Source organism: Strix aluco, chromosome 7 (assembly GCF_031877795.1).
Source record: "Strix aluco isolate bStrAlu1 chromosome 7, bStrAlu1.hap1, whole genome shotgun sequence".
NCBI lineage: Eukaryota > Metazoa > Chordata > Aves > Strigiformes > Strigidae > Strix > Strix aluco.
This window is the reverse complement of record NC_133937.1, coordinates 11,559,286-11,578,502: the sequence shown is the minus strand read 5'-3', so window position 1 is coordinate 11,578,502 and position 19,217 is coordinate 11,559,286. Positions and strand designations below refer to the sequence as shown.

At 42.5% G+C, this 19,217-nt stretch overlaps 1 protein-coding gene across 2 annotated transcripts in view; it reads left to right on the top strand.

Annotated features, from left to right (window-relative positions):
- CDHR1 (cadherin related family member 1) overlaps positions 1 to 19,217 on the top strand; it is a 49,633-nt gene that overhangs the window by 27,583 nt on the left and 2,833 nt on the right. For both annotated transcript variants that reach the window (XM_074830485.1, XM_074830486.1), the window contains 5 exons: positions 2,216 to 2,368; positions 6,967 to 7,131; positions 9,613 to 9,680; positions 12,300 to 12,528; positions 13,459 to 13,713. In XM_074830485.1, coding sequence (XP_074686586.1) covers positions 2,216 to 2,368; positions 6,967 to 7,131; positions 9,613 to 9,680; positions 12,300 to 12,528; positions 13,459 to 13,713 — 870 coding nt within the window. The remainder of the gene's footprint in view (positions 1 to 2,215; positions 2,369 to 6,966; positions 7,132 to 9,612; positions 9,681 to 12,299; positions 12,529 to 13,458; positions 13,714 to 19,217) is intronic.

Below are 19,217 nucleotides of genomic sequence, written 5' to 3'. Positions count from 1 at the left end.
TGACAACAGAAAAGCTTAATGCATCTGAGAACTGTATTACTATTGGAAAGAGTGCTCTCATATAACTGTGCTCAGTATTGTGCTGTTTTGACTGTATTGTACTCTATCAAACCCACTAGCTTCTTTCCCCTCCCTCCTGCTGCTCTGCAGCAAGCAGATAAATGACTGCTTTCAAAGCAGTGCTACGCCTGTTCTGCTATTGTCACGGGGGATGTTGCTGTAGAATGAAAGAAACAAAACCCATCTCTTCTATTTAGAGGCAAAATATATATGTATCATATGTAGACTGACAAAATATTCAGGCTGCAAGTTAGGCTATGAAATAAGCAGAAAACATTGCTAAATACACTGTGTAGATTTCTCAAGAAGCTTCCTAGTAACAGTGTAAGACATCAATCACTCTAGAGGGGTGGGTTGCTTTTCTTTTAAGGCATAATGTTTTTCCTTCTGCACAAGAGGACTATATAGAGAAGAAAATTAAACATATGTCTGTTTCTGTCACAGTCATTAGTGATTCTTTCTTTTGGAAGAGTGGATGATACAGGTGAGGAGGAGGAAGTGGTGGGCAAGATCTGTTTTAGGCCTACAGTTTGATGGAAATGCCATCTTTACTTGCAAGAACATTATGCAGAAATTTCTTCCTCGGCCTTCTTCATCTGACAGACATAGCTTAGGGCTCAGTGCTGTTGGTCCTTCAATCATTCCTGTGTCCCATGGCTGTCTGCTTGCAGACATGCAGCAGCATGACTTGCTCCGAGCCGATCTGGGTTCAGTGGACATCACTGCCAGAAATCACTCAGCTGTTGGAGGGAGGCAGTTCTCTCCCTGCCCCATGCCACTGTCCCTCCAGTCATGTACAGTCCCAAGTGCAGAGAACTTTGTATGGTCAGATGGTCCACTTTCCCTATCAGCACTATTTTTCATAGTCCAGCAGCTCTGGCTTTGTGTGTTTGACTTTACTACCCAGCAAAAGAGAGCCTGTTGTCATCTCTGTAGCTGTGGGGCTTGTATGACCAAACTGTGCAGACCACTGAGTTTGGATCCAAGATCATTCTGTTTCCCTTGGGGGACTACTGCTGAATACTTTTTCTCTTGACATGAGCTAGGGTTGCAGAAAGAACTGCTCACAGCAAGCCCTCCAGGCTTCTGAAGGTAGAGTTACCCTGTTTGAAAGTCATTATTAGAAATTCTTCATCTCAAGATTCATGCTAGGGGGAGAGCATGGCACCAGCCAGGCAGTGAATCTGGCTCGTTTGTCACAGGTAAACATGACATTGTTTGAGAAATTGGTGAACTCAGAGAGTTGGTGAAGTGGGCTCAGCTCATTTTCCTACCTCCCCTGTAAGGCAGAAATATGAGCATCTCCATTCCATCTTTTCTTTTGCATGCTCCAGCTTGGTTTAAAAGAATTGGTCTGGCAAACTGGCTCTGGCTCATTCTTTCCATTTCGCACACAAGTGGTAGTAACCTTTTAGATACTGCTGCTTCCCATGTCCTCTCTGGCCAGAAGGTTTATCTATCTGATGGGATTTGACTTCTCACTTCACCTGGAGCTGTCAAATGTGTGTCAGATTTTATTCTGCAGAAGTGGAACTCCTCTCTCCCCCCAAGTGCATCAACTTCCAAAAGGTTTAGTGGCTGGAGCTCTGGGCTAGCTTAACCCAGTCAGCGCAAACTGTGGATTACCACCTCTGTTTGGAAATTGCACATCTTCATGGCTCTGCATCATCATCCAAGGCTGTGAGGTCTTAGGACACAGGCTGGGTTTTTGAGGGGTCCATTGTCCTGACTCAGGCAGTTCAGTTGTCTTTGCTTGGCAGGAACCAGGAGGAGGCAGGACTTACCTGCCAGTATGCACATGGTGTCACCTCTGTCAGCTGTACTAGCTCACTGTGTGTGGTGCGAAGCCTAAGGCTGCTTGCCATAAGAGTCCCTCTCTTAGCCAGTCCTGCTTCAGGGTTCTTCCATTGTAACTGAAAGAATAACCTAGCTTGTCAATCTATTTTAAGAAAAGCTGTGTCTGTCTTGTGACCAGGGCTGAAGGGATTATATAACTAAGCTTCTTAGCAGTCTCTTGCCCAGGGGATGGAGAGCAGAGGCCTCTAAGCAGTAAGACTCATTTTAATTTTATACAGTGTGAAGAAACAGAGCCAATCTAGGCTGTAAGAAATGCATAATTCACTGAAAACTATGCCATATCTGCTTTTATTCACAGGGAGCCAATGCTAAATTCAACCTCCGTCTTGTTGGACCTGGTGGCATCTTCCGAGTGGTTCCCCAGACTGTCCTGAATGAGGCTCAGGTTACAATAATTGTCGAAAATTCTGCTGCTATTGACTATGAAAAATTCAAGGTGTTAACCTTCAAGGTACTTCTGCTTTCCAGGTCCTCTCTGCCTGTGTGTATGATATGTGTATGATAGCTTACATATCTGATGGGATTTAGCTTCTTAATCCACCTGAAGCTGCCTGATGCATTGTCAGTGATATTATATTCCATGTGAGGGAAACTCATTTCTGCCTCTGGTTCATCAACTTCTAAAGGTTTAATGGATGCATCTGTGGATTAATTTAGTCCAGTCAGTGCAAAATGTTGAGTATTATTTCTCTGTGGAATCTGCACATGTTTGCTCTGAGTCATTCTAGACTGAACCCTAAGGGTGTTATTTCTGCTCTTACAATGATAAATTCACAGGATAAAATCCTAATTTCTCTGGAGCCAGAACTTTACCTGCTTAGTCCTAAGCAATTTGGTTCATGATCATGCTTTTGAATGTTGGCAGGCTGAAGACTCCAGCTGACTGAGAGCTAATTTCCCAAAATTGCTCACTGCCTTTGTCAGAGTATCTATCTCCATGGCCATTTGCAGACTGACCTGAGGCTATCTCACCGATGTTCTAAGCCAACCATACAAGAATCAGCTTCCATCCAAAAGCTGGACCCTTGCATTATCACCTTCCCTGATGGATTCATTGGCTTATCAACAAGATAATTAAGTAGTCTGGTTTTGTGTCAGCTGCCTCTGAACATGAATATAAATGGTTCACTTCTGACTGCAAAGAATGGTGTAGACAATCCCTATAATAATTTAAAAAAAAAAAAAAGCCAGAACTATCTAGCTGAGTATTAACATATGCTAATTTTGATTTTGTACAGAAAAGTGGCATTTTTTGCACAGTCCAGAAGCCAACTTCCTGAATTTTGTCCTCACCCTTGCTGCATGGTTTGCTTTGTGTCCTTAGCGAGTCATTTACCTGCAGTATGCTTCATGTCTCCTCTTGCAATGTTCCTTAGTCATTTTGAGCTTCATAGGTTATAGACGCTACAAAAATATGAGGCATCATTACTGTATTAAAATGGAAGATTCTGAGAGGGCTATAAAGTGCTACCGAAACTAATTAGAATAAGTGCACATTTATTCAGGTTAAACTACCAAAAGACCCGTAAAGAAGTTACACGTGGCCTCCTCATGAATACTAATAGAAATCAAAGTAGTTAATGTGATTGTCATGAACACTGAAAGAATTAATTACCAGGAAAAAGGATATATATTTTTTTAGCGTAAGCAATTATTCACTTTTTTTTGGACAAAATTATTTCTACTGGAGGAAGACCATAAGGCTTTGCTAAAAATGTGGAGCTTTTGTCTCCTTTCCAAATGAAGAAGGTGCAGCTGGATGATATGGTAGTAATAAATGGCAGCAAATACTTTATAAAGACCTCATTGCCATCTCCATTTCCCTGAAAAGTTCCAATCACTTCCCACCCAGTTTTAGAATTTTGGATGAAATATATTCTTACTTCTATTTAACATGTATCCCACGGCAGCTTTGAGAAACTAATACTAGGGGTTTTTTTTCTGTAAACGATGATCCCTCTCCTCTGTTTTGTTATTGAACGGTAAAATGCCAGAGAAGAATTAAGGCTAATTTGGCTGGGAGGTGCACTGAAAAACTACCTGAAGCACAGGCTACTAGAGAAAATCTATGTTCCATTTAGGGCTGTCTCTTAAATGTAGTTGGTAGTCAGGACCTCCTTCATTTTCAGCTGTCCAAGAGCTAGAGTGGGTTTCCCAAGGTATGGCAGCTGTGGTTAATTCGAACCCTTCCAGCCTGGCCTCTTAGATCTCAAGTCCCTCTGCCACAGGGCCCAGATACTGCTGTCCCACCTTACCATGCTCTGACATGCTTTGGGGGCCAAACATCCTGCCTCCACCTCCTTCAGCTTAGAGTACATCCTGCCTTGACAGGAGCCTGGACCTACCCCTCAGATTCTGTAGATGCTCACATCTCCCGCAGACCAGGACTGGATGAGGCTGCAATTGCCTTCAGCTGCCAAAATCAAATTCTATTTTAAAAATTTACCTGCCACTTTTAAGTTTACATTTCAGTTTGCTCTTCTGGCTCTTGTATGAATTGTTAATACATAGTCCTGTGAAATAATAGTTTTCTGCTATTTTTTTTCTCCCTCTGCATAAAACAAACAATACAGCTCTGCATAAGAAATTGCAGGCAAGTAAGCTGACAAAAATCCCTCCCTGAAGGAAGATGTTGTCAGCATGTTGACATAGCTGGGCTATGGCTGCTTAAAGGAGAGGGAATAATAAATGAATGTAGAAAACAAGGTAAAAATACTAAGCTCTCAAAAGGTATTCTAAGATGGGCTGATTCCAGCAGCAAAGACTATTTCACTGCAGATGTTATAATTTAGTTATAGATCCATGTGCACAATAAGCAATAAGATTTTATCTGTGCTGTTTTAGGAGCTGAGATTGCTCACGAGCAGGTTTTTGCTGATGTCTGTATGACTGTCCCTTCAAAAATGTCTTTTGCTGTAACACCATCCAAGACTCCCAAACACAAAAGTTATCACAGAGACGCAGTGACCAAACTCCCCTTTTAGAGCAGATGTGTCCTATAGTAATTACAAGCAATCCTTCAAGATTAATTTCTTCAAGAACCCTTCCACTGTTTATTTCCAACCATTATAAATGTTCGCACAGTAGGAATAGTTCCAGGAGATGATACTGAGATAGCATTTTCCCTGTCTACTTAGACTGCTCCCCACCCTCCCCAAACCTCTAGGTGATACAAACTTCTCCAAATCTAGCAGAGCAGGGACTTGAACAGAGTGTGTGTCCTGCAGCCGGTCAGCGGTGCCACAGCTGGTGTGCATCACCTGCCGCCTGCCCCACGGGGACCTGCGACATGGTGGGAGTGAGGTCGAGTGCCCGGCGAGCAGCAGAGGAAGGGTGAGCTCCCACAGCCCTCATCTCAGTGACCCACTGCACCAACAGAACAGGAGATGCTGTGGCAGCCCTGCTCCACCTTCCAAAGCTCAAAGCTTGCTTAAGCATTCACCCTCTTTGAGGGAGCTCCTGAGACATACGTCTACTGGGAATTAAAACCCATGCAGCTAGATTTTTCAGTTGAGCCTTTCATATCTCAGTTAAACGTCCTGCTCACTAGTCTGTTAGTGGTGTGCTGTCCTCAGTAGGTTTCTAGAGCCCTCCTGCTTTGCGTTAACAAGGTCTCTGCCCAAGCATGAAAACCAAATAGTTGACCATTGGTCATTGTGTTAGTCATTTGAGTTCAGCCCCTACAGAGTCCAAGACTCACATCCTTGTGCTGATTCTGGGTGATGCAGATCAGGGACCAGATGCCTGGGCTGGAGGCTGTGAAGGGCTCGGTGTCTCTCAGTGCCTGTTGCTGAAACTGCTTTTTCTTGCTCAGTTGCACACCACCTGAGCAATAGGCTTGCTGCTCTACCAGATCAGGCTTCCTACAGACATTTCCTTAATCTACTGAGGAGCAAACAGAGACACGGTAGAAACACTGCTGCTATTTTGTGTTAGACTAAGAATAAGAAAGAAAACATTTGGTGCTAAGTAGCTGAAGTCCTGTGGAAAAGGACTGTCTGAGGCTTTGGAGGTGACTCGCCAAATACTTGCTCAGGTCTGTTCCAAAGCAGGGATCTGATAGCTCCCTGCTGCCTACTGAGAACCGCCACGCACCAGAGGCCTGGGTTATCCTCTTCCTTCTCTGTGGTGGCTGCTCTTCCCTGCATCAATTAGCTGTGCATTAAGGGGCAATGTGAGAAATCAGCTTGCTAACCCAGCAGTGCCACCCCTCAGCTGACAGATGAGGTAGGCATGCACTAGTGTGAAGCTCTGCTGACAGCCAGCCAGAACATCCATGCTGCTGGCTTCTCCCCATCCCTGTCTTGCTGTATGTGGTTGCCTACCCTTTCAGATGAGCAGAGTTATGAGAATGTGTTATTCTAGAGCTCTCTGTTCCTCCTCAGAGACAGTGAGGCAATTTAAAAGTCCCAGGGGGTATCTGGTGAAGTCCTAATCAGCACGAGGCAGTGAGGGTAGAGTCTCACGAAGCATGGTGGTAAGAGTTCTCACAAACTTTGTGAAGTAGGATTCTGCTGTACATGCCTGATCCCTGACCCTCCTGCATGTGGGGTGCTGCTTCCAAGCATCTCAGAGCACTGGTTCTCTCATCTCTTTACCATGTTTGGTGCAGTTTATTGCCCTGACTTCTTTCCTTATGAAGAATTTATGCTCCCTCTGTAAAGGATCATGATTTAATTTACATGATTATTCAAAATTATTCAGTGCTTATGTTTCCCTAAGTTCTAGGAGCTGCCCAGGGATGGATGTTTGCTTGCTTCTGTTATAGCTTTTTGAGCTGTGTTGGTTAGTTATAACCAATCATATCTGTCACGTGAAGTCTAATATGTATACACAGGTTTGAAGTCCTCTTTCCACAGCTTGATTACCCATTGCAAGCACACACAAACAAGCCTAGGCTGCACACTGACCTAGCTCATCATCTCTGGTTTTGAGTTGTCTGATCCAGCTAGGCTAAAATGCACCAATGTGCCATGGGTAGTGGAAGAAAGCTCCTTTAAGAAGTAATAATAGCTGCTTTGTAGTAATTTCCTGTTTTTCTCTTCTTAGATTCTTGCAATAGAGGTAAACACACCAGAGAAATTCAGTTCAACAGCTGACGTGGTGATACACTTGCTGGATACCAATGACAATGTCCCAAAGTTCTCCTCTGACTACTACATTGCCAGGGTCCCTGAGAACTCTCCAGGGGGATCAAACGTAGTTGCTGTTACAGTAAGTTTCATTCATCTCTTAAGAAATGCTCTCTTTTCTAGGTGTTTGTGGAGACAGTTCAAGTACCTTAAAAATAGTGGACAGAGGCAAGTAGCAAATCTTGCTCGCCATTCAGCTTCCAGACTTGAACTCCCATTCCTTTCCAGAAAAAAAAAAAAAAAAAAAAAGAAAACAAACTTCTGAAAAAATAAAGTTTTATGCAAACATTTTTCAGCACAACAAGTTTATTTTCGTTATTGTGGTGGTTTAGCCCCTGCCGGGGTCTGAGACCACACGGCCACTGCCCCTCCCCCACAAAGGGAGTGAAATACAAAGTCCCAAGACTGAAATAAGGAGAGGTTTAATACAACAGTGCAATAGCAACACAACAAACCACAACAATAACAATAACAGTAATAGTGATAGCAATGAACAGAGCAAAATAGCTACCAAATACAGCAGTGAGAAGCACGATGTACAAAACCACGAGTGCACCGCGCTCCCGCGCCAGAAAAATGTGACCTGCCAGGATGTGACATCTGCATGGTATCTGAATAACCCGGCTAGAGCTCCCCCCCACTGCTGGGGAAACTTAACCCTATCCTGGTTAAACCAGGACAGTTTTTCATTAAAAGCCATCTGCTTTTAAGACAAGTCACATGATCTGTGAGTATTAAGAAAGCCCCAGTCAAATCAGTGTCCAACAGGAATATTCAGTTATGACTAAGTGGAATTGGATTTACTGGATTTGCTTGCTGAAGTATGAGTGAAAAGAAAACAAGATGGCTGCTTAGTAGGTATTATTCTCCTCCTACTGGGAGGAATCTGGCTGCTAAATGCATAATTAGACAGCTGATGAAGGCAAGTATATAACCTTAAAATGCTTAGAGTTGGGAGAGATCCCTATGTAAGTATCTTCTCACAGTGGGAAAAATATGCCTATAGATTTTCCAGTATCTCACATTTTCATAGAAAGAAAGTCAGGGTATTACATGAACCCTATGTGCTGGAGAAGCATTTCCAGCAGTTGGTGTGAGCTGTATGTCTTTAATGAAGCTTCTAGGACTGGAAACAGATCTCATGTTGCAAAGACAAGAAAGCTCCTGGCTGCCTGGGGCTCCGTGGGTGATGCAAGTCACCTTGCAGAGGCTCCATGTCAGCACAGACTGGCTGCAAATAAGAAAGAAGATTAAATAATCAGAATAATAAAGTGTTGAAGGCAAATTTTAGGGATGGAAGAATGAAAGAAGTGGACCATAAACAATACAGAAAAGGTTATTAGAGGAAACTAATAGGAAAGCTGTAGAAAAGAGACTCCCAAACATTGCTATGTTTGCAACAAGAGGAATAAAAAATTTTAGGAGGTGGATGGCAAAAAAAAAAAAAATTTAAAAAAAGTTTGCAAAAGCAACAAAACTAGCCATTCTGAGCCAAGCTGCACAGGACAAGATAGCCGAGGAGTCCACGTAAAATTTACTGTCATGTGCTGTCAGCTCAGCATTTGACCCAGATTCACAGATATACTTGACAAACTGAGTACTCCAAGTACTCAGGATGGCAATCCTGGCAGAAGGCCCAGGAATGCAAATGTTTTAGGAAAAGTTAGGCAGTCCTAAAGTAGACTGCGGTTAAAATTATGGAGTGAGAGAACCTGACAAGTTCATGTCAAAGAACTAAAAAACACCTATCAGTAGGGCTGCAGGTGTGTTATGTTAACCATGCAGGAATCAAAGACATTGTTCCAGTTTTCAAATATTTGAACAGGAAGATGAATGAATCAACCACTGCTGACATGAATTTTGATGGCCAGATACAACAGTATAACGTTAACACCTCCTCAGAACTATCAGAGAAGAAGCAGTTTATGGAAATGGCTGTTACCAAATCAATAGCTTTCCTAATCCTGAGCTAAGAAAGGAAACCAACAAGAGTCTGGAACAAAGATATCATCTGGTGTAGTATCTGCATTACTAAAAGTCACACAGGCACAGGAGTGATTAAGATATAAACAAAGCTGAAATATTGTGTATAGACTGAAACATTTGTTACGCATTACTTTAAATTGAATCAATTACACAAGTAGAGGCTTAAAAAAATACTCTGTATGAAGTAAATAATTTTGTCTAGGGAATATACATTAATATTTAACCGATAATTAGGAAGGCTTGAGAGTGGGCAGTTTGTTCGTGTCATTGAGATTAGCTTCATCTCTATCAGAGGAGGGATGTGTTAAACGCCAATAGATGGAGCCATCTAGTGGCTTTCTCCCTGCTAGAGCCTCTGGGCACCAGCCCGGCCAGGCAGGCAGCACCTCAGCAGCTTCCCTGGCACAGCCAGGGACGTTTCCTCGTATTAGATTTTGCGGCTTTCTAGGTGATTTCCCCCTAAAATTGTGATGGCAAGAAGGGGGAAAAGCATTTGGGTTTTTACATGGCCTGTTGTTAAATGAAAAATGAAACGTTTCTTTTTGCAATTTAGTAAAGGATGACTCTCTTTTCTTAGGCTACAGATCCAGATTCAGGGCTTTGGGGAGAAGTCAAATACTCTATCTACGGAACAGGAGCAGACCTGTAAGTAAAAAAAAAAATATGAAATAACCTCTAAGCAGAGTTTTAAAATAATTTAAAAAGAAAAAAAAAAAAAAAAAAAAAAAGAACAGGCTCATTCTTGACCTGCTCATTTCCAAGGACATTTATGCCATGTTCTTTGGGAGTTCTGTGAAAACAACAGAAAAACTAGTGTGATCATTAAACATCTGCTTCATGAACCCATGGAATTTTACCCACAAGCCTCCAAAGAGACATAAGGCAGCTGAAGTACCAAAACACAGGATCTGTTCAATCACCATTTGAAAAATGCTTGTAAGAGAAAGAGGAGGTTTTGGTCTAGTTGTTGTGAAAAGTCAATTCTGGAGGAAAAAAAAAATCCCTTGCTCTTTCCCCTTCCCTTTCCATCCTTCTCTTTCCACATAGCTGTGCAAATAGTTCAGTTTCAACTCTTGTCAAAATAAATCAAAGAAAAGACTTTCAAGAATATAAACTTTAGCTTTGGAGGCCAGCTGTATTGGGTGCTCAAAGCATTTCATATAATTAAACCTAATAGTCCTGCATTAGGGAAGAAGGGAATCCAATGCTTACTTGATTTTGTAATGGTGCCTAGGTCCCTTTCCCTGTCTTTGGAGACAGTGCTAGGGTAGGAACATCCTGAAACACTGGTTTCTCTCACACTGCTTCCATCCCAGCAGTTGTCCTGGCCTATTGGTTGGGACTCACAGCCACTCACAGCATCACTGGCCGTAACAGAGATTGTTGCTGAAACCTGCAGCTCACGGACATGGTGGAGCTGCAGGGCAGAATATTGGAAATGAATAAGATTTTCAGGCACTCATCCCCAGAATCCATTTTTCTCTGTACATTATCCACCTGGGGTTAAAGCTGAACTCTTCTTGTTAAGGTAAAAGCCATTTAGGAGGCACAATCAAAGTCCAAAATCCAAGATGTTAAGGGTGAACTTCTTCTGTAGCCAGAAGGATACATATATGGGAACATTTCCAGGATGGATTATTTTGAGCTTTTCACTAAGTCCTTAAGCTAGCTGCTAACTGCACAGAGGCAAGCAGGCAAAGGTCATGTCATGCAGGCAGACCTCTTAGGTTTAAAATGTAGCAGCTGGTGCAAAGAAGCTTGTGAAGGTTGTTGATGAAGGATTTTGAAAAAAATGTGAGTGTAACTTTATTCTCACCGGAGTTATGGGGATGCTCATACTCACTGTTCTTATGCTGTTGAATGAGGAAATTAAGATGTGAAGACTTTTTTTTTCCTTCCTATGATTTTTTTCTTTTCTTTTCCTTGTGCCAGAATGACATAGCTCTGCAAGGCTGTATGGATTTCCTAGCCCTGGGACCTCCAGATCTGCTGAACACACAGTCTGATGCAGATTTGAGAGTTTCAATTAGAGGGATGACTTTTTCTGTCTCAAGGGTTACATCAGTAGATATGCAGTTGTGTTGGCAGAAAGATGAGTTGTGCTGAAGTAAGAGGAATAGTGTTAACTGTTAAAGATAAAACCACTATGCTGGTAATCCTACATCCAAGATACCAGTGGGAGTGGGGTACACCACTGTAATCTCTTCACATCTCAGTGCTTCTATTCTTCCACTAAAATGAGGGTGATGAGTGTCTTCTCTGCATGGTTAGGCTGGGTTGGGTGCTAAGGAGGCACACAGCACAGACACTGTCTCCTACCAAGAATTTGCACAGCTCTTTCCACCTCCAGGTTTTGGCTTTCATCAAGACTTGTATTTGTATTTAACAGGGTAATGAAAACAATTGAAGATTCTGGATTATTAAGTGCCCCTTTTATAATCACTCTCAGTTGTGCTCACAGGTGGAATACAGAAAACTTTTTGTTATCCTGTACGTTAATTAAAGAGTATATAAAAGGTTTCATCTGTTAAAAACCTGACTGCTTGGAGCCTACACTGGCAGTCCATTTTAAAAAGACACTGTGTTGGTATCTTCTCTATAAATCCAAGCTTTTGGCTGACACTTTTGACAGTTCCTCAGTAATTACAAATGTGTGGAATTGAACTTGCTACAGATAAATTTGAACACCCACTCCATCCCAGCGCCAGTCTATGGAAAAGTGATTGTTTTTGGAGGAGATAATTTGCCCTGCACTTTGGGGGATTTGAGAGCAGCCATTTTTCTTACCCATTCTGAGAAGTGAAGAGCTTAAATATGATTGCAGCACGCTTCCCTTAGCTATTGAGGTGATATCAATCAATCTTAATTTATGCAGGACATGATATAATACACTGTACTTATAAACTGGAAAAAAATAAGCAGTTCCTTAATGTTTTAATGCAAAGAAATCACTCTGGGAGAAGGCCATCACACTGAGCATTTACTGAAGACAAAGACTTTAACAGAAAATGTAGGTAAAATGGCTAATGCACAATAGATAGAAAAACACCAGACACTGACAGTTCTCTGGTTTTCAAGCCTAAACGAACTAGCCAAAAATAGGTAGAGTGAATGATTTGGAAACATCAGCCAGACAGGAGTTAGGTGAGGAGTACCAATCTTCGGGCACAGCGTTTCAATGTTTAGAGCCCACCCTTGCTCCAGGCTGTAAACACACATTAAGCGGCCAAAACACCCAAAAGTCTTTTCATGCCTCTCTTCTAGGTTCCTAATCCACCCATCAACAGGTATAATTTATACTCAGCCCTGGGCTATATTAGATGCTGAAGTGAACTCAAAGTATAATTTCTATGTGAAGGCAGAGGACACAGATGGGAAATACAGCTTGGCTGAAGTGTTTATTACTGTGTTGGATGTCAATGACCACTCTCCAGAGTTCAATGAAAACATCCAGGAAAAGACGATGATCATCGGGTCACCGGTGAAGATAGAGGTGAGAGATGACACAGTGTGTCACAAAGCAGAGTGCTTTGGAAAACCCCCAGCTCTGCTCTTTATTGCCTAGGGATCATGATGAATGTCTGAAAGTTGGCTTTTCCTGGGGCTTTATTTTGCACATCCATTTGTACGTAACAAATGGATTAAAGCGTGGAATGATAGTATTTACAGACTGCTGAGAAGGAGAAATAAATTCTATAGGCAAAAGATAACGTTCTGTTACAGTACTTGAACCATCAGCTGGGTGAGGATCCTGGATTATACAGTGACCATAAGAAGCCCAAATAAGATAAGTGAATGGAAGTACAGGGTTTTGAATACTTAACCTTCCTGCCATGCCTTTGTGCTCACCCACACAACTTCTTTCCCTTTGCTTTGCACAATTGTATTTATTGATCCATTATGGAACTAGAGGTAAGAAAAAAATGCAATAACAATTCACAGGCAGAACAATCCTATATTACACATATTTGAATACATATAGTGAAGCCTAATTATGCAACACCTAATGTTAGTAGAATAAATATCACAGCACAAAAATTAAGGCAGGTATAGTTTAGCGTGGAGCTAATCACTTTGTTTTCTATCACTTCACATTTGTCCCCTATGCTGTGTGAGAAACTCCCCAGCAGTGGATCATTTGCATTCTGCAGATAAGTTACGGTTCAGTTTTTCCTCCGATTTTATTTAATCTCAAATAGAAATTGCTTATACAAAAAGAGCTCTAGTCCTGCTGGTTTTTCACTAGAAAATGTAGCATAACTGATACCAGAAAAGGGGAAATTGTTTCCAAGATGAAACAAAAACAGCCCAGTCATGTCACAGCATGGATATTATCGGAAGTGAATGTTCAGAAACTTTTAGTTTTGTCTTCAGGGAAAGATACAAACAATAACATCTTTGTTCTTTACACTTCCTCTACCAGGCTATAGATCAAGATGCAGAAGAACCCAACAACATTGTGGATTATTCCATCATGCAAGCAGATCCAGCCAATGTGTTTGATATAGATCAAAGCACTGGGGAAATCAAGCTGAAATCCTATATCCGTTCCCTGGACATCATCCACAACATCACAAAGAACAAAGACTGCATTTGGTCAGTGGTGGTGCAGGCCAAAGACCGAGGCTCCCCATCCTTCAGTACCACGGCAGTTCTGAAGATTGATATCACAGAGGAGGTAAACAAATGTTTTAGAAAAATCCTTATGTGAGATGACCCTTGAGAGGCACCAAAGAGTAGTCACTGCTTGCTCCATTTCTGAGACTAATTTAAAAATGCTTCAGGAGTTGAAATCAACAGCCAAAAAATTGCCAGCCATTGCTTCTCCTTTTTTGCTAACTCTGTCTTGTAGAGTGTTTCTGGAGCCTTTTGGTGAAGCTGGATTCTACAGCCACAAATCTAAAAGACATTTTGACCAGAGAAATTGCAAAGGTACAAAGGCAGGAGCATAATATGGTTGGGAGATGAGTTTCTTGCATCTGATTGTTATAGATAGATGCAAATTAAGGACTATAGATTCCTGAGAGTAAAGGTAAATCCTGACTGCTAAATTTCTGCTTTTTTGTTTTCATTCAGGAGAAGAAAGCAATCTTTTTTCCCTACAAAAAGTGAGTGGAAAGTAGCTGGGGCCAGAGTGAAATATATCAGACCAGTTTTGCAAGTCAACATAAGTGGCATAGGAAAAGTGAGAAAACTTTATAAAAATGCTTTAAAGTACATAGAATTTTGGATGTGGATTTAACCATTGGAGTATTATTAGCAGACAGAACAAGAAACTAAACGATAGCAGACATAGGTTGAGAGTTTCCTGTTAGTCCAACTTTCACATCAACCAAAGAACAAGCAGCAATTTATGGTGAGCAGCACATGCTTGCATGATTCTTATTTATTCTAACTGCCTTGCCGTGACTTTAAGTAGGTACCAGCAGGGAGGAAACAGGCTTTAAAGCAGATGAGAAAATCATTAGCCTGACAGTCTCTGGACCACACACATACTGGGCAAAGATGCGAATCTTTTCCTACAGACAGCAGCTGGCCTTCTCTTTGTTTGGCCAAAATGCACCCGCTGCTCCTTTATCTGTTACAATCTTTCTCTGTTTTTTTCCATTCTCCTCTTATTCCACTGATACTCCTTATCAGGTGCATTTATATGATACTTCTTGTATACAGTGCAGAGCCTGCTGGAAACTGAAAGGTGTCTGCAGAGAACACTTGTGCACATCAGTAAGGTAAACCTAGCCACCAGCAGCCCAGGAGTAACTCCCGGGCTCTGTTGTCAGTGCCTGCCCCACCAGGACTGTCAGAGGGCTCAGATCTGCCCTAGCAGAGGGGGTGCGGGCGTGGGGCTGCCTGTTGGGGCTGCCCAGCCCTGCTGCAGGCTCTGTGAAACCTGCGTGCAGCGACACTGGGGCTTGGCGTGGGCAGGGCATGCTGCCTCAAGGCTCTGCCCTGTGGAACTGGGGGACTGCGCATGCTGGGTCTCTGTCATAAATCTAGAGATTTAGCCATTCTTACTGATATAAAGGAAATAAACTGTTTAACACTTTGATTTCCCATGGAAATATGATTTCACATGTTTTTATACAACAAATAAGAATTGCTACCTGCAGCCAACAGTGGGAGCACCCGCCCTCCCTGCCTTGCTTCCAGGATTCTTCCAGGGTGCACATTTCAGGAATGCGTGGCACCAGGTGGCCTCAGGCACTGTCCCCACTGCTGGCCTGCAGCATCTAGCCTCCAGCTTTCCCTCCCCTTCCAGATGAGTTGGTGACCTCTCTGTCAGCATGCGGGGCTCAGGTACAGGGCTGAGGGGTGTCGAGGGGAGGGAGGGTGCCCCACACCTCCTTTGCTAGGGGCAGAGATGTGTCCCTGATCCGGCTCATGAAGGACATATGGAAGGAAAACAAGAGCAGCTGATGCTTTGGGATAAAGTTTCCTGGATTTTGTTCTAGTGCTGGAAGCAACATCAGCACCTGATGAAAGAAGGCGTTTTGTATAAAGTCCCCTCTCTGCTTCCTTTTCTCCCTCTCCAGGGGTACAGATTTGGCACAAAGAGGGGGAGTGCCCCTCCCAATAAAGTCTAAAGGGGAAGCAGAGAGGGCTGTGAAGACATAGATTCCTCTCAGATGCAGTTTTTCCTTTCTTCCCATGCTCTTCTTGATGTCGAGTCCCAATGCAGAGCCTGAGATAGCAACAGCATCTTCTTCCTTCACTTGAGCAGATTTCTTCAGCAGGATCTGCACTACTAATCTGATGTCACATCCTCCATAAGCTTTTGTACGTTTCTCCATTACTTCTTCCATTGCTTGCAATGATTTGGGTTGTTTTTTTTTTTTTTTATTAAGAGCATCACATCTCCTTGCTAAAACCACTCTCAAATTTCAGCTTGCATGTGAGTGACATGCAGTGCCAGTGTACAAAACCCTTGGTCACTCCCTATGTCCCAGAGACAGCACAGTCACTGCCTACACTTTGCAAAGAAAACAGTCTCTTGGTATAGGGGCATTGTGTTCACACACTCTCTCTCTCTGAGGCTGTTACAAATGTACATTTCATCTCTCTGTGCTCCAGCTGTACAAAGTCTCTTTTAGTTAGCTGTTTGGTGGGCATTTATGTACTACTGATTTTGGATAAGGAGGATATTTTTGAATGCATCCTCTAGAGGTTTCCTGCAGTGTTAATCACACTAAGTAATTAAACAGGCATATTTTCTGATTAACATTTACCATTGCAATTAGCACAAGGCTGTGCCCTTCGAGATAGATGCCTTGTGGCTAAGTTCAGCAGTATTGCACATCAAAAGGACCTTTTGCTCTTGGAATAATACAGTGATAAAAAATTCCAGAGGCCTTTTAATTTAACTGAGTCTGGGTTTATGGAAATTTGTATTGAGTGGCGTCTGTTAATCTCCTATCCTTTCTCAACAGAATAAGAAACATATGCTGGAAAAGCCATTCTTTTTTCAGCCTTATGTCTTGCTCAAAAATCTATTCCTGCTGCCCAAGATTTTCACAGAAAACTGATTCCCACTCCTGATCCTGAAGGCTGACCTGATCGGCGGGTCCCTCTGCCTCTTCATGACTCCACTGAGGTTCTGCAAATATATGGGGGTGTTTATTTACACCTCTTCATGGACTTCAAGTCCACATTTAGACGGCATAATCTGTGTTTCTTAATAGCTTTGACCACCCATTTAGACTTCTAAATATAGCTGGTGAGTCTCAGTTTCAGATTCTCCTAATTGAAAGGTTCAACAAATACCTTCTCTGAATTAAGTAGTAGATACTCCTCCTCTCTCATACTAACTCTGCAACCATGGGAACTGTGGTTGCTGATAGCACTAAACATCCTTTGCCACATTTGCAGAGCACTTAGCCTGTTCTTTTCACAGTTACATGGACCATGAAAAAAATTGTTCAGAGAAGGTTGGTTTGATTTGAGAATTCTTGCCCCATGCTGGTGTTTGTATGCAAAGTAAATGCAGCCTTCATAGATGGTGATAGCACTGCTCTTTGGGACAAGCACTGGAGGGAGGTGTCGTGTTCTACCTCAGACCAGGAGTTACTTCTGAAGCAAATCTTCTGATCATCCCCACATACTGTAGGATGGCTTATGTCTCAGATAGCTCCACACAAAGTGGACTTCTTGCAGACGAAAATGTGTTTGGGGAGCCCACCTAGTGTGCTTTGGTGCTAGCAGGCAGTCTGTCCCTTCAAGAAGCTAGAAGAATCTGAAACAAAACCCCAGAAATGTTGAATATGTGGAAGTGGGCTCCTCAGAACCAGCTAGTTCATTGTACAGATCCACTTGCTCAAGTCGACGCAACCTGAGTTGTCTATAATCTGTGATAGCTTGGGCTCTTAACAGCTTTGCCATTACTTGGGCTTCTAAATATAGCTGGTGAGCCCTAGCTGGTCTCGTGGTTGAACAGCTCAACCACACACTCCTGCTGGGTCCAGCTTCTGGATACATCACCCACTTGTCCTGCTTACTGCAACCCATGCATTATGAAAGGCTCTTGAGAAGCTGCCAGGAGGTGTGGATGTATGCACACTGCAAACTGTTGTGGCAGAAGAGACAAAAACAAAGGACGTGAGTCACCATTTCAGTAGCAAAGAGGGACATGGGCATCTTCTTTGGAAAACTCAGATTTTTGAGAAGGAAGCCACTGTGGAGGAAAGATGGTAAGAATAAGCCCCACGTGCTACAGAGGGGTGTTTTCCACCTCCTGCCATTCAGGTACACAGCCTGAAATCATCTATCTACAGTTAAACTTCACAGTGCTGGGTCTTACAAAACTGGTTTCAAAGGGATGTGTCAATGTTAGAGCCTCTCAAAAGCTGATGAGTCCCAGTGACTGCTGCACACTTCAGCATCCCACAGGACTTGGGCTGAGGAGCTTCTCTGCAGGGGACAGACAGTCACAGGTATTCTGCAAGCGACCATACATGCCCATTAAATAAAAAATAGGTGATGACATCTTTTAATCCAAACAGTTGCTCTAATCCTTTTAATTGCACTCTTGTCCCAGGATTGGACTTCTACTTTCTGAAGCCAATATGACCAGCTTAGCTACTTCCAAACTTCTGACATGGTGCTGTAACCCTCTATTTGTCCCCAACCCTTCTCTGTGAAGTTGAAGCAAAAAAACCAGCAGAGCATTATCTTTTGTGAGCAGTGGTATTTTAACTCCTTTGATGGCTATTAAGAAAGAGAGTGTTTCCTCCAGGCTTTGGCCCACAGAGATATGACAGTGTTTCCCATACCAGCTTTCATTTTATTGTGTATCTGCTTTTGTTTTACATGTAGAAGAAAAATCAGTACTCTTCAAAATGCAGCATGTCTCTTAGGAAAAAAACAACAGCTACATAAATTACAAAGTAGCACTGTTTGTTGACCCAGTTCTGAGGCACTGTTGGTAATCAATACAAGGACTTGTTGAGTTTCAACAGCGTTTCTTCACCCATTTCTCTTTGGCAATAGGAACATTCACAGTAGGGGAAGAGTAGGCTTGGATAATGTGTTTGAGATAGGTTGTGAAAATACAGAAGTGAAAACATTGTGGTGTTTATTAATGAATTTACATTCCTTAAGTTTAGGCATGTGATTTAAAAATAAATAGTGTCCCTGTGTACTAAATGACAAAAGGTACTCTGAAGCATCCTTTGGGGTTACTCTTAGTCATCTTCCTCCACAGACTGGGGAAGATAAAGAGATGAGCAGCCTAGTTTAGAGTCATACAGGGAAATCCATTTTATATGTCTAAAAGTCAGAGGTTCAAGTCCAAGCTAGTCACAAGGCTCTCCTTATACTCACTGTCTTTGATACCTATTTTAGCATGTGGTGACTACTACTCTGGAGGTGTCCTTTTCTCCCCATTGGCTAAAGGCTGGGAGTTTAGACTGCTAACTAAAATGCAGATAACCTGTTACTAGACATGCAAAATTTGGGTGATGATTCCCTCCTGGAGTTGAGGCCAGAGGAGTGGGGCAGAGTGGGTAGCTCTTGGTAAACAAACCTGCTCGTGAATGTGCCATTTCTGAAGGATCTCCTGGCCTTGCACAATACTACTGCCTGTCCAGATACCATTGCAGAGGTTGTATTCGTTATTAACTTTTCTTGGAAACGTAGTCCAAGGGTGGACTACCATGCTGTGAATAAGGACCTATGTGCTGTGCTGCT